Genomic DNA, 16371 nt, shown 5'->3' on the forward strand with positions numbered 1-16371 from the left:
AAAACTGTTAATTAGTTGCTTGAGGTTTGCAGTTGTTTATGGCTGTGTTAATTTTCTTCAGATTTAGTGCTTTTGTTTTACACAACCACTGTGGATTTTCACTTCACTTATAAAACAAAAATAAAAACATTTTGTGAATACCTGCCGTATGACTTTTTGAGCGATGGTAATGTTTACTTCATTTCATGATAATGACAATGTTCCTAACATTGGGGATTGTTGTTTGTGGACTACATGACAGCCATTATTCAGTGTGTTGTGGGTTTCTTCATTCACACTGGTCTTACTTTTCCCATCCATTCAGCTAGTGTTTCTTCTCTCCAGTTTGAACATAACTTGGATGACTGTGATTTTAGCTGGTTATTTCCTCCATTACATTTTGCTTTAAATGTTGCTTTAGCTGTGGAAGAAAATCCTTACCTATCTAATTTCTTCCTTGACACAATTTTTCAACTAGACTCTTTTTTCCTTTTCCTTTGTCTTTTGATTCTTCCTATGTACTAGACGAAATCCATGCTCAAGTTTACTTTGTCTTTCATCCTTTGCCTGATCTCAGGGTCTTGAACAACTGCACACCTGTACTAACAGGCTTGATCCTGTTAACTGAGTTGATTTATTTGTCCTGACTTAAGCCATTCTTCAACAACTTGAGGATGTAATCTTAGATCTCTATGGCCAAGAACACCATCAAGACATTATTTACTCCTACTGTGGATTATTAATCTTATCTCTTTGTAGCTCCCAAGAAGATCTACAGTCTCTTGATTAGTTTATTGTCATCTCTCAGTTTCATTTGAAGGAGTTTTTTCTCTGTAATGGCTCTTCTAGGTAACTGGGATAGATGTTCAAACTACATTTTTACACATTTCAAACATTTTTTTGTTTCATCCATAAGGATAAAGTCTTCCAATTCTGAGCTTTTCCTTTTGACATTACATCTGCTCCTTGAAAATCTGAATCATGAAAATATTATCCTGCCATGCTCACATATTGGAGCTGAGGTTCCATTATTAGGGATGATTGGCTTCTGCTTGCCTCTTCTTGGGAGTGCTCCTTTTTTACACCTACTTTATTCTACAGGAGGTGGTTCAGCTGGGTTGACTTTTCAAACTTTCCTACACTTTTCTCACACTTACGCAATATTTGGTACAACTGATCCTGCCAATAACACAGTGGATATCCCCTTTCCTTCCTAATCTGGATCTGTTCCTGTTCACCATTGTTTTTCTTTTGGGTTGGGCTGAGTTGTGTCTCTGAATGATAGCACAACTTCAAGCATGTGGGCTCTGGAGGAGTGTTCATTCCACATCAACATACTAAATGTTCTTACTATTCATCAACCATGGTCCCATCTCTTCCCTCTTCTAGAGTATTGATTATTCATGATTCACTCCATGGATGTTTGTTATATTAACTGCCTGGGTGAAGTATCCATTCTGGGACTCTTTGCTTTCACTCATTGGACATGCAGTTTTAAGCTTGTTCCCTCTGGGTTTCTTTTATGGCATGCTATGTGTTGTTGGCTCTGAACTTGATGATGAATTCCCCCTTTCAGCCAGATTGAATTGTATCAATAGAGTAGTAATCCCACCCTCTGGATTTTTTGTTGTTGTTGGATTTACTGTCATTTGAGCACAATTTTCATCAGTGCCTTGTCAAGTCCTATTGGTGACACCTCTTTGGCCAGTACAACCCTAGTTTCCTCATCTTTGTCATTTGGTATCCAGCCCTTTCTACCTTGTTTCCACTGTTTCTTACTCCAGTCACATACACTGCTCACCAAGGTATCACCCATTCATCTTCATGTGAGATTTGCCAAGTTAACTGCCTGCAAGGCTAGCCTCTTCAACTGCATAGCTTTTTTTTATCTCATTCCTGTCATCCTTCAGCTCTGTCCACTGATCAACAGAATGTTTGTCCATCTATTCCTCCTTTCCTCCAGGCCATCTTACTGTGATCCACTTGTCAAGCTTTTTCACATGGTTGTTTGACCATGAATTGTTGGTTTCCACTATTACTGATTATTGAGCAGTTTTATCAACTACATTTTGCCTTTCCTGTTACAGCTAATTTTTTCTTCCATTGTTCTCTCCACTTTATTCAGATCCTTCCTTCTTCACCTACCCACTTATTCTACCACAGGGGTGTGCAACATTTTTCATCGGTGGGCCATATAACCAACTTCATCAATCAAGCGGGGCCACTTAAAAAACAAGCTTATTCGTGTACATGCACAATAAATTAAAAAAAATTCTCAAAATGCAAGCAATAATATTTTATATTTTTGCATGAGTGATCATTTTAGTGCGACACTTGAAATTTAGAGTCCTTGCAGAGCTTGTCAATATCAGCTTTGACAGAAGTGGTTGCCACTCTTAACTGACTGGTCAAATGTTCATCAGTCAGCTGACTTCTACATTTGGTTTTGATGAGCTTCATTTTGGAGAAAAATTGCTCACAGCAGTAGGTGCTACCAAAAAGGGAGGCAATTCTTTGTGCATGACGGGACAAATTGGGAAACTTTTCACGTACACAGAGTTTGTAAAAGTCTAGCAAACTGTTTTCAGAGAATTTCCTTTTAGTGTCCATGTCAGCCTGCAGTTCAATGAGTTCCATTTGGCAATCATCAGGACTGTCTTCCACTGCCAAATCAAAAGGTTGAGCGAACAATTTCAATCTAATTTCAGTTTGTCTGAAATCTGGAAATCTGTTTGCAAACTCATCACGCAGCTTTTGTACACTGGTTCCATATTTGGTGCAATCCAGATTAGGAAATTCCAGTTTCCTGGTTGCAAGACATGTAAAATGGGTCAATATGGCTCTTCTCAACTGAACCTGGAAAAGTTCCAATTTCTTCTCAAAAGCACAAATATGCTCAAACAACTTATTCACAAGTTGACTTTTCCCTTGTAGTTTTAAGTTTAAATCAGACAGATGCTGTGTAGTGTCTGTGAAGAATGCTAAGTCATTCAGCCAGTTCTCATTGCTCAAGAAGTCCACATTCTGACGTTTGCTCTCCATGAAGAACTTAATCTCCTCTCGCAGATTCCAGAATATCTTCAAAGTAGCAGCTCAACTAAGCCAACGTACAGCAGAGAAGTACAAAACATCTGAATACTCACTGTCCAGCTCATCTAAAAAAGTTTTAAATTGTCGATGATTTAATCCTCGTGTTCGAATATAATTTACGCATTGGACGACATTTTTCATGACTTCTGCAAAATCCAGAACTTTGGTGCACAAGCTCTCTTGGTGAATAATGCAATGGCTTACAACTACGTCTTGTGCTCCAATTGCAGTTAGAAATTTCTTGGTGAATCCATTTGTCCTACCTGTCATGGAAGGAGCACCATCTGTTGTAACACCACATAATTTATAAGGATTCAGTTCAAACTTTTCTACAACCTTAAGCACTTGTTCACAAATATCCTGTCCTGTGGTTGTGGAGGAAAGGCTTGCCATATCTAAAACTCTTCAAAACATCAAAGCCTGCAGTAACAGCTCTGATGAAAATGACAAGTTGGGATGTGTCATTGATATCAGTGCTTTCATCCAAAGCCAGACTGAAAGCTTCACACGAATTCAATCTCTCTTTCAAAGTTTCTTTGATGTCCTCTGAAAGATCTTTTGTCCTGCGTGAGACAGTAAAGCGGAAAGGCTAGTTTGCTCCACCAAATATTTTTCTCTGGACATGCATATTCTGTGAATATTGTTAAACAATTTTAATAAATTCTCCATCACTGAAAGGCTTTCCCTTTTCTGCCATACATTCACAAAGCTTAAAACTCAGTTTTGTCACCAGTTCTGAATTTTTCTTGAAAGTGGTAAAAACACCTTGTTGCTTTTCAATGGATGTTTTAAATGTTCAATTTTGTCCTTTCGTGCCTGACCAACAATTTCATCAAACTGGGAGGAGTGCTTAGTTGCGTAATGTCGCTTAATATTGTACTCTTTCATGACTGCAATTGTAGTTTGACAGACGAGGCAGACAACACCTTGATTATGTGGGACAACAAGATATTTTGTGCACCATTCACTGTTGAACAACCTTCCCTCATCATCAATTTTCGTTTCTTAACTGCTGACATTTTACTAGCCCTGAAATCAAAACAAAAATTATTCTCACGAAAATAGCAAAGTAGAAAAAAACATAGAATTTATTTACACATGGAACCTCTTATGGACAGAAACACATGTTTCTAAATTGGCATGCCGATCATAGCCTTCCGGTACTTAAATTAATTGAGAATAGCAAAATACAGTGTGACCTCGCCTATTCGCGGTTCGCCATTCGCGGCCCCGCATATTCGCGGGTTATGCGCGAACTGCGTTTTGTAGGTCACAGAGACTGAAAGGGCTTTTCGAGGAGATTTCTGTTGTATTTACTCAATCAAGCCGTTTTATCAATCGTCGTCTTCACCAAACAAGATTGACTGCTATTGGCTGACTGCCTCAGCTTCCCCAACAACGCAAACGGCAAAGCACAGCCCGGTAACGCACGGTACAATTTAGTGAAATACATAACAGTATGCAATATTGCTACATTATTACTGCATCAATGAGTATAAGTATCATTAGTGTTTGGGAAGCATTTCATATAGTATATAATCGCATACATATACGTTTTAAAACTGCGTCCAATATTCGCGGTTTTCGCTATTCGCGGGAGGGTAAAGAACGTAACCCCGCGAATAACGAGGTCACACTGTACATAGAATCAGATGCATCTGAAAGCAAAAATTTTAATAAATTCAGTAAAGTCACAACAATATGCTAAATAATAATCAATTTACCTTCAATCTCTTGTAGTAACTGTAAAAGGTAATAAAATTTTCACCAATAATGAATGACGGACAGCAGAGGTTAGGGAAAATTGTCGCCAGCGGGCGAAGGCGAGGTTCAGGACATGACGTTGAGTCGTAGACAATAGTGCTAGTGCACGTCACCTATTCATGCCCTAAGGAGGCCGACCAATCGAATTCGGCCTGCTCCTCTCTAGCAAAGATAATTTTAGAAGTTTGTCGAGTCGAAGCCTGGGAATCCCGTAGGATCGATGCTTTTAAAAATATTCCATTTGCGTTGGATTACAGATCGGGCCACATGGTTAGATAACAACAACTAGGGCCACACTAAATGGCTTGGCGGGCCGGGTTGTGGCCCGCGGGCCGCCTGTTGCACACCCCTGTTCTACCACCATGACTGACTGAGACTCCAGTGTGGCTTTACATGTGATCTGTTTAAGCCATTGGCATTAGTTTTCTTATAATGTCTTTCTCTGAAAACATATTTCCTTTTTCTTGTCTGTGGTTATTGTCACTTCAATGTATTAGTATGCCATCGATGCTCCCTGAGCTTTTTTTTTTTTCCCTACTTATTTCTCTACTCCAACTGAACTTTTCGTTTCAGACTTCCTCTGCTTGAGAATGTAAATGTTATTTCTCTTGTCTTTTATTCCCTTTCATTTCTCACCTCTATGCTCATTTGGGCTCAGATTGCCTTCTTTATCTATTTGGTGTTATTTGACATGTCTCCCTTTTGGGTTTCCTGCTAACTTTTGTTTGTGCCTTGCGACTCATCTTCCTCCAAGGATCTTTTGTCTTATTCCCTTACAAGGTTGGCCCATTAATTCCTCTGGCTGGCATATTCTTTCCTGGATTTTGATGCTTGCAGACACTTTCTCATTTTTTTGCAACAACTTTGTCACTTGTCTCTTTTGCATCTCACTATCACAAATCATTGGGCATTATCCTTCAGATGGGGATGTGGATTATTCCTTACATATTTGTCTCTTATTATTTTCTTCATCTGACTGTTTCAGTTTTGTCCCTTAATGGATTTCAGCTCTGGTCACTGTTCTTTGATCTTCGCATTGCCTTTAAAAAGGGTAAGTACATTTTTTTTCCTTTTATATATAATTATGCCAGGTGGCTGGTGTTTTCTCCCAGGGTATATTTATTTTCTAAAATCTGCTTTGGGTGAGGGAAAACAAAAAGTGCTTAACTCATCTTCTTTGGATCTGCCAATGTCCACTGTCAAGGTAGGATGTTCAGCGAGACCACTAGAGATATCATCATGGTATTGAAATCATTCTTTTGCATGGTATAGGCCAAACTTTCTAGGGACTATCATGGAAAAAGTTGGCCAAGAAGATGATTGCCTACTTCTTTGACTTGCACTCACTGGTTTTTAAAGATAGTTCTCTGGTCACCCAGTGCACTATCTCCAGTAAGGAACCTTTCTAGTAGGCATCCATTGGATATTCAAATACTTTTCCAGGTATTCCAGATTTAATTCTCCCATCTTTTTTTCAAATGGAGCATGGGGGATTCTTGCTACTTACAAATTTCCAACTGCTGGAGTGGTGGACCTTAGAGAGTTTGCCACTAATAATGTGCAGCACAATATGATGGGAAGTAGGGCAGTGCAGGTCACTCTTCAAACAGCTAGTGTGCTCTACTCCTGCAGAAGGATGGGTTTATTCCTCACATCCTTATTTGTCCAGCAAAGTCAAGGTCATGCTCCAACCAGGTGGTCTGATTATGCCCCAAACATTCTACACTGCTGGCCATGCTAAAATTCTGCTTTTCTCTATGACATGCAGGGCTCTTTTTGTCTTTTCTGCCCTACCAGATGAAGAGTATACTATAATTGAGATAAGATATGGTCTCCTAGGGGGTTCCCTGCCCTTGGGTGTCATACTGCATGAGCTATCCATTTGGGTACTTTCTGAAAGTAGCTCATCTAGATTTAATTTTTGCATTGGTCTCTCTACCATTTCAATGTGAGATTCTAGCTACTCTTTGGGCATAGATGAGATGGTGTTTTGGAAGGTAACATTTCCCTTACCTGAAAATATATTTTCAGTAGATAACTTTGCACATATTTCCACAAATCTTCCTTACTTTTGGTGCATGTGCTTAAAAGGAGCTTCTGCTTAAGGAAGTTATGTTGCCCTCCTATTAATGGAGGGCTGTTGTTGCATGATGTTGACATTGTACACTAGTACAGTTTACATTAAACACATTGTTTTAGGTAGAAGGATGGTCATGGCTAGTGACATACAAATCTCATCGGCAGATGCATGAAGAAATTAAGCTATTTGTATTAGGGTTGAATAAGAAAAATGATAATTTTGTGGAGCTGACATTTGTTATAAATCAGTAAATTAGGTGCTTGAAGTTGTTTCTGGAATTTTTTTCATTAGTCTTTTTTTATCACACCCAAAATTTAATCTTTAACAATCAGCATATATAGGCTGTATTTTTTTCTGATCCCAAATTGTCTTTGTTAATTCTAGTGTCAGTATCCTTATTTATCAAAGCTAGTGGATAACAGCCATGGGAAATGGCACTGCTGAGTAAATATTCTTTTTAATTTTCCATCAAAACATAATTTGTTGATGAAGAATGATCTAGTGAGCAAATTCATGTATGTGTCGATGTACTGTAATAACTATTTCATTATGTACCTTCTCTACCTTTAGAAAAGGATTTTGTTGTTGCCTTCGTTTTTGATTAATGAATTAAACAGTGGGCCTAGTGTTGTTCAGCTGATGTTGAAAATTTAAATTATTCATCATGTATTGTGATGATAAGTATTGTAAATAATATATTGAATGTTCAGAGTACTTGTTCAAAGTTAGACCACAATTGTAAAAGGGGGGATCCTATAGGTGTGTCTTAATTTGTTGTGTAAAACTTAGAATTCCAGTAAAAGTATGGTGATTTAAGACAGAGTTTGAGCAGTTTTTTGATACTGTTGTTAAATGTGTTAGCATCCTTCAAGCTAGTCATGGTCACTTCATTAGCCCTGTATGCAGAAACCATGATATATGCAATTATGTTATTTGCTTTGTTGATTGTGTTGTCATATATAATTTGTGTGTACATATTTCATTTGCTACTATTTTTTTTCTGTGTGATCCTTGCCAGCTGTTGCTACATCATTGTCAGCATGTTCTGAGGACACTTGTGTATACCATGACATTTCAAGACTGAGTCTATAAGCATGTTTTAATAAACAAAGTTAGACATATTAGTGTGGTTATTTTTATCTTAGTAATATTTATATATGCACTATGGGTCTTAAAGAACATATGAAATACTTTGATAATATGTGCTTGTAAACATGATATAGTTTTCATTGCTTTTGCAATACATTATTTGTTTTTCATTCAAACAACCTTAAAATGTGGATTATGGTTATACAGGTTTCACAGCATCAAGTGAATGCAGTTCAGTGCCTTGCAAAAGTGATGGGATGGAAGGTCTTGTCATCCAGCAGCCATGTAGGAGTGGGGCCTGTTGAGCCTATTGGAAATGCTTCTTCTGTTGTAATGGCATCTTCAACAGGAGATAGGCAGGTTTACTGCTGTGTTAATAAAAGTTGTTAAAAAAGTGCTTTCCTAGCAAGTGCTTTAGCATAGTTAGTGGAGCACTTGCCAGGCAAAGCAGACCTCAGGTTCTGATTTGAGCCAAGGAAATAATAATAATAAAAAAATTACATTTTTATGTATTACCAATAAGAATCTTGTACATAAATTTCTTTTCACTTCCATTAGTTTACTTAGTTGTAAAGTAAAAACTTTTAATGGTCCACATGATTGTGAATGAGCTGTATTAGGTTATGAATTACTTCGTGTTTGACATGAAAAAATAGTATTGAAGAATCAATTCAGTTTGTGTTTCTTATGGTGTAACAGTGTTTTTAGTAATAATTGTTGCAAGGTTGTTTACTTCTAGTATTGAATGTTCTGTTCACCATTTTGCACTACAGATATTAAATGTTTGTTGTTGTAAATGATATACATAATCCTTCCCCATTTTGTTAATTTTATGAAATATGTGATTTGAGTTATAGCTATACGAGGTCTGTTAAAAAAATACGCGGACTGACGTCATGAAACAAAATGTACTGTATTTAGAAGTTACAGGTCTGGGACCCCTTCAAAGTACTCTCCTCCCCAACGCACACACTTATCCCAACGGTGTTTCCACTTGTTGAAACAGTCCTGGTACGCTTCTTTTGTAATGTCCTCCAGCTCCTTCGTCGCATTTGCCTTAATCTAGGGAATCGTCTCAAATCTTCTTCCTTTCAAGGGTCTTTTGAGTTTGGGGAACAAGAAAAAATTGCAAGGTCAGGTGAGTAGGGGGGGTGGGGAAGAACAGTGATCGAGTGTTTGGCCAAAAACTCACGAGTTTTGAGGGCTGAATTTCGCAGCAACGCGGTGCATCTTCAATTTTTCGGTCAAAATCTCATAACAAGACCCAACTGATATCCCACACTCTTCAGCAACCTCCCTGACATTCAGACGTCGATTTGCCCGCACCAGGGTGTTGATTTTGTCGACGTGTGGGTCGTCAGTTGACGTGGAAGGACGTCCAGGACGCTCATCATCTTCAATGGACTGTCGACCATCCTTAAAACGTTCATGCCACTTGAAACATGCCGTACGCTTCATAGCAACATCACCGTAAGTCGTGTTAAGCATAGCAAAAGTTTCAGTCGCAGAGTTTCCACGTTTAACACAAAATTTCACAGTGAGTCGTTGCTCCTTCAGGTCATTCATTCTGAAATCCGCCAAACGAAAAAATCGCACTTCACTTAAAACCGTGTAGCTAATACACAAATGAAGATATCTGCAATCGGGAAATGGCGTCGTAATCAGATGATCTGTGCAAACCTAGCGACACCAAGCGGATTCCCCTGGAACCAACTAGAGCCGCGCAATTCAAACAGTCCGCGTATTTTTTTAACAGCCCTCGTAAAATATTATGATTAGAACATACAGCACATTCTTGAAAATAACAACTTAGTGTATTAGTTGTTTTCATAATTGGTACAGCTGAATTGATGCTTTAATATCTTGTTTCAAAAGGCGACAAAATTTTCACACAAACAAACACAGCTAAGTTGAATTATTAAATATTTTAAGTGATGTAAAAATCAGAACAAGTTATCTTTTGAGATAATCAGTGCAGCACACTGCTCAAAGTAGTTAAGGAAATAAGGGATAACCAGTTTTCTTTATTGTAGGTATGATGAGGCAAAACTATTGTTTAACCCTTTCCTGATGGGTCACAGGTCAAAGTCCATGTCGTGTTTATTGGCTTGCATTTAAAATTTTATTGAACTACTAATTTGTAACTATTGTTAATAAGTTGGGAATAAAATTGTAGATTGTAATTGAAACTTTAATATTATGTATGAGTTAATTTCTTAATATAAAAATATTACAAAAAGACACCTAAATATAGATTTTAGTGAACCATGTGGTATGTTGAATGCAGTACAAATTTGATGTTTGTAATATCAAAATACTGAGTCTATAGTTTCTTACAAATTAATAACCCAAATTACTAATATTAACAAGCTAGAATATAAACTAAGAACCTCGGGTCTTTTTATTTTGCTGAGATGCAGCTTATGTACTGAATCAAACACAGTGGCCCTGTTTACCTCTTTCCATTTTTGAAAATGGTCCCTTATATAAACACTTACTTCAATATATGACATGTAAATAACCAATTGACAGCTCAGAATGTCCTCAGCCATTCTAACCAGTGAAAAGGCTACCATTTTCTTTTGAACTAAGGTTTCAATAAGGTAGGTTGCGTCTTTAGTCTGCTTGAAGTTATATATTTTTTTATACCTTAGTAAATCTTACTTACTAAGCTTAATAAATTATAGTGGAATTCTATATCAGTGTACAGTATACCCTCACCTGTTCGCGGTTCCCCATTCGCTCTTAACCCTATCGCATCGTATGCCGGTATATTGGGCTAGCGTCATAACGTCATAAAAACGAATGCTCGGTAAACCGGGATTTTGTAGGTCATAGAGACTAAAAGCGCTTTTCGAGGGTATGTCTGTATTTACTCTCTCAAGCAGTTTTATCAATTGACGTCTTTATCGAACAATTATTACTGAATTGTACTGTACTGTATTATTATTACCTGAACTGTGCGTACTGTATTTATCTGTCTAAGTTTGCCTTTGAATTTGTTCCACTTTCTGTCAATTCTAATACATGTGTTGTACGCATAGAAAATGACTTTACGGTACAGTAATACAGTATGGGTAACTATACTATGCGGTGTTACTGTCCTCCTGTACTTACGTTTCTTTTTGATTAAAATATTGTTGCAGTACAAAATTAAAATGTGTTTACATTATCATTACTACATTAGTGAAATACATGACTGCATGCAATTTTACTACATTATTACTGTATTAATGAGTAAGAGTGTCTTTAGAAAGTGTCTGGGAAGCATTTAGTACCGTATATAATCTCATACATAGAAGTTTTAAAATTGCATCCAATATTCGCGGGGGGTTAAGAACGTAACCCCCGCGAATAGCAAGGGAATACTGTAGTTATGTAAGATTTTTTGGTTATTCAAATACATATAAAGCCTAAAAAAATTGTTTGATATTCTCCACATGCAAAATTTTAAAAGGCTTAGCAACCAAGTTCAAAGGTTGTAAAGAGAAGAGATAATTGTTAGCTTAACTTTTTGATTTACTCTTCTATATTTTAAGGAAAAATAAGCTTAATTTATTTCTAAATAGTAATAATCTATATACATATATATAATGTATAATAATTGAAAGGTAATTATATATTGCAAAATACTAGTCCACTAAAAAACAGCCAATACAGGAAAGATTAAAGGTCAGTTTTATATTATCGGGTACATAACATGGCTTGGATATCAATACTGCCATTGTTGCAGCAGCTAAATGAGAAAACACTATGTTTCCACACTCTTGTATACCACTAAAATTTGCACTTAAAACTACTTTGCATCTGGTACTTGTTTTGCATTATGTATTAAAAGCTTTGCCATAGCTGGAATATATAAAACCTTGATTATCCCTTTTTGTTTTGAACAGTGTAATATATTTTAAATAGTATTGCTTTCATGTACAAGACCTTAATGACATTATTATGATCAAGTAAGAAATGGCTGGTGTTCACAAAGCTGAATTATTTTTGCTTAGTATAATATAATGGTGAAACGTTTGTCAAATTAATGTTTTTGTTAAAATATGAAAACAACATTTTGGTCAACAGCCTTTCATCACGTTTCAAGTGATAATAAAACTGTTAATAAAAGGGTTAGGTTGAAAGAACAAGTAGTTTAGGATTTTGTTCTCTGTTCTTTGAGCTATGTGTTACCTATTCCTTCAACCTAACCATTGTATTAACAGTATCATTCTCACTGGAACCTTACGAATGTCTGTTGCCCAAAACAATGTTTTTATGTTTTATCAATAAAATTATCTTAATTTGGCAAGTTTTTCACCATTACTTTATATTCTATTTTGCATTTTGTGCAGTTATTTTATTGCTGGAATTATTCTTGCGTAGTGTAATTTCTTTCTTTTATAATTAGAGCATTTAATTTGTAAACTAGTTCTGAATGTCATTATTTTCTGCCTGCATTCCTCCATGAATTGCATACTATATTAATTATTTGAGGGGAGAGTTTCATAAAATCTTCCAGCACTTTATGGATTCTGTGTCATGTTGTATCATAGTTGTTATTTTGGCAAAAGAAATGGTCAGACCTGTTATTAGATATAGTTTATAATAAAGTGGCTAGCTAATGTATATTATCCATTAAGATCAGCAAAAAAAAATCTTTTTTTTTTTTTAATTGTAAAGGAATGAAATATGTCTGAATTTTGTTTCAACAAGCCTACATAGGGTACTTTTAAACTACATTCCAAATATGATGTTGAGAAAGCACTTTTTATATTAGTAGATGAAGATTGCAATTTCTGTTTAAAGGCTTGTGTTAAAATCAGTTGAAATATGTAAATTTTGCTAACATTTGATGTTTTCTTGAAAATAAGAATTAACTAGAAGATATGAAAATATTTTTAAACATTATTTTGAGTCTGAAAAAACTCTAAATGCATATCTAAATTAATATCTAAACTTGTTGGAGTAAACTTCAGACATTGGTTTCCCTCATGCTGCAACCTGCAACTATTTACAGTGTTTCATGTTCAATTCAACCAAAAAAGTGGTTCAATAACTTATGGACATTTTGTGCATCATGGATGAAACTGACATATGTTGTGTAGTTTAAGAAAAATGGTGCTGTTTAGGTTAAAATACTTCATAAAACTGTGTATGTCCAAAAGTGGTTTTGACTCGGAAATAGTTGGTTTTGAAACTACAAGAATTAGCTCATGTGAATTATAAAGTGTTAGTAATTCATCTTTTATAAGTGGAAGACACATACTTGATTTTGAAAGATTGTTGAATGGCACATTCTGTCAACATTTACTTGTTAAAAAAAAAAACAGGAAAAATTTAACTTGCATGATCTTGACATGACAGGACGTTTTGGTTCACTAGTATCTTTAAGTCTATTAAAATCCATAAGTATGATTGGATTATGAATAATGTTTTTTAAATATTTCAAATTGATTTAGGGTGATTGCTATACGTTGTGGGCCGCAAACTGACATACAGGTTGGTGTGTCATCATCACCTCAAGAACAAGATTTTTACCCAAGTACCCTAGTTAGAGACCGTAAGTGGCAAAATCTAAGTGGCAGTTTTCGAGAAGTTGCACTGGAAAAGATGGAAGGAAAGAACTTCTTGAATAAAATGGAAAATCTCATGGCTTGCTTAACTACGTGCTGATAACTTTGGAAGTAGAATGAGAAAAGATGCTAGTATCTTTTACTGTTTAGCACACTCTGTACAAATATTGTATATTAATGCATAAGGCAGTGTTTCTTAGTGTATTGTGTTATATTAAAGAATTTGTATTATGGCTTACATTATGCCATTAAAAATGTTTTTTAAGAACTGAATTTAAGCAAGCTTTTTTACTACTATATGACTGCTTTGCTTAGTTTTTAAAATATATTTTTAACAAGTTGCATCTGTTAAAAGCAGAAGAATGCATTATGTACACATGATACCTATGAAAGAAACTGCCATTTTAAAATACATTTTTACCCTACAACATGTCACAAAATTTAAAATATGGTGTTCGTAACTGTAGCCTAAGCATTATAAAATTTCAACTACATTATATATTTTTCTTCATTTATTAACAGTAAACATTGATAAAACAATTGAGTCCACCATTATAGAGATCCAGTTTTTCTGTTTGAAATTTCATCCATCTATGAATGTCTCTGTTCCAAAATAACAGAGAGGATAAGCTTAAATAAAAAACCTGATAAAAGAGTTAAATGCAAGATGAAAATGAAAATTGTTTTAACTGAGAAGGTTTGTGAAAGTTGTAACATTTACATACAGTTATTTGTGACAAGAAAGGTATGCTTGTAATTGGCTGAGAGAATGTAAGCTCAGTGGTATAGGCAGTTTATTTTTGTAATGGTAAACAAGAGGCATACAGTAAAATATACGACTAATAATGTTTAGTCACATTATTAGACATTAATGTCTTATTTATTACAGAACTGTACAAAGTTATTTGTAATGTATAGATAAATTACATTTCTGTATGTTTGTTTTAATTTTATTAAAGAGATATTTCATATGTGAAATTGAAGATATTTTACTTATGAATTGTTTGGTATAGTTGCATGTACTAGATTTACAATTTTATAATGTGTACTTCTAGTACTAACACAAAAAAATGCTCCACAAAATTGCACAGAATTTCTAATTTCTTCACAGATGGAAATTTAGAATTTCCTTACATTTTGACTTCCTCTGGCTATAGGATCCTGTGATACATATTAAAGCACGTGAGCACAGAGATGTGTCTTATTAAGTCACTTATCTGCACATATCTTTCAGTGTGTTTATATATCACTGCAGAAGGGATAGAGGGAGAATGGTGGACTCCAGGATCTGCCATTAACATTTAATGGGGAAGGAAATTTTGTTAAACTATTTCAGACATATTGTTTTACTATTCATTTAACATTTTTAGTTGCTGACATGTCAACCATAAAGTTCCATTTCAAACCAATGAAATAATAGATATTTAAAATAGGTTTCACATGAAGAGAAAAACTGTTTTATGTTCTTTAAGAAAATAGCCATGGAAGTTCACACTTTAATACCTGCACATTAGTTGTTAGCTTTCACATTTTCATTTTATTAAATGTTGAGTGAAATTTACTTAATCATTTTTGTACCATGATCTGGTATTCTGAAAAAAATAGTTACATATGCATTAAATTCACATAATTTGATTGTTTTGCAACATTTATACACACTTTAAAAAAAAAAAAACTTGTGTTACACTTAACTCATCTGTTTGCCAGCTTTAGTACACCCCGATTTTACTGTTGTTAATAAATCTGTCATTATGTCACTGATTAAAGCACTCTATCAGGATAAAGCAACCCTGCTTAAATTTAAAAAAAATATGATAAAGCTCAAACAAGTTTATGAAGCTTATCTTCCAATTGTTTTTTTGTTTCACTTATTATTTCATAGATTTCTAACAGTCACTTACAGTGTAATTAGAGAAGTTAATTTAGTACTGTCATGGTTATTTACTGGTCAATTAATCCCACACCACTCAATAGCATGTTGTTACAAATCATTATGATACTATTTCAGGGCTGAGTGTGGCCCATTATTTGGACCTATGAATATGTTGTTACGTTAAATTACATAAAAAAATAATATTATAATGAATCATGAACCACACTTAGAGTACAGTATAAAGGTGAGAGTCAAGTCTTATTTTTGGTCAAAAAAATGTAGCCCAAGAGTGTGTTGACTGTCTACCTTCTCTTTAGTCTATCAGTTCAAACTTGAGAACAACTGTTGCAGATATATTTTGGGTATCTTTGCTTGAATATCCAGAATCAAACAATGGTGCACCTACTCTTTATCTGTTGGAGAGTTCCTTCAAATGTATTTTAATACTTTTCTGCTCACATCATGTATAACACTATGTGACACAAATTTTGTTCCTGGATAATATGTGTTATTTCTTAATTAATTATGTTGTAAAAGTACAGAAAATGGCCATCTTGGTGGAAGCTCCCGCCTTGCTCCCAAGATGAGCATCAAGAATATGGACTTTCAGGGACATCCTGCAGCCCATTTTGCCATAGTTCTTTACCAGAGCCTCAACCAGTTCCACATAATTTTTGGCATTGTGATTGCCCAAGAAGCCCCAAACCACTGCAACAAAGTTGCTCCAAGCTTTTTTCTTTCCTACTGAGCTCCTTGGGGAATTCTGTGCACTTCAGGATCTTCTTTATTTGTGGTCCAACAAAGAAGTTTCAAAGATACTTGAAGGCTGCAGACTCCTTATCAAGAGCTGTGACAAATTGTTTCATAAGACCCAATTTTATGTACAATGGTGGGAACAACACCTTCTGGAGGTCTACTAGTGACTCACACTTGAC

At 35.4% G+C, this 16371-nt stretch overlaps 1 protein-coding gene across 4 annotated transcripts in view; it reads left to right on the forward strand.

Annotated features, from left to right (window-relative positions):
- Positions 1–14547, forward strand: part of MED17 (mediator complex subunit 17) — a 72675-nt gene extending 58128 nt beyond the window's left edge. For 3 of the 4 annotated variants that reach the window (XM_076513075.1, XM_076513083.1, XM_076513090.1), the window contains 2 exons: positions 8210–8358; positions 13450–14547. In XM_076513075.1, coding sequence (XP_076369190.1) covers positions 8210–8358; positions 13450–13663 — 363 coding nt within the window. In that variant the 3' untranslated portion in view covers positions 13664–14547. Of the gene's footprint in view, positions 1–8209; positions 8359–13449 lie in introns of those variants that run through there. The other variant, XR_013031213.1, reaches the window with a different exon arrangement.
- Positions 14548–16371: the final 1824 nt, after the last annotated feature.

Source organism: Tachypleus tridentatus, chromosome 1 (genome assembly GCF_004210375.1).
Source record: "Tachypleus tridentatus isolate NWPU-2018 chromosome 1, ASM421037v1, whole genome shotgun sequence".
In the NCBI taxonomy this organism is placed as follows: Eukaryota; Metazoa; Arthropoda; class Merostomata; order Xiphosura; family Limulidae; genus Tachypleus; species Tachypleus tridentatus.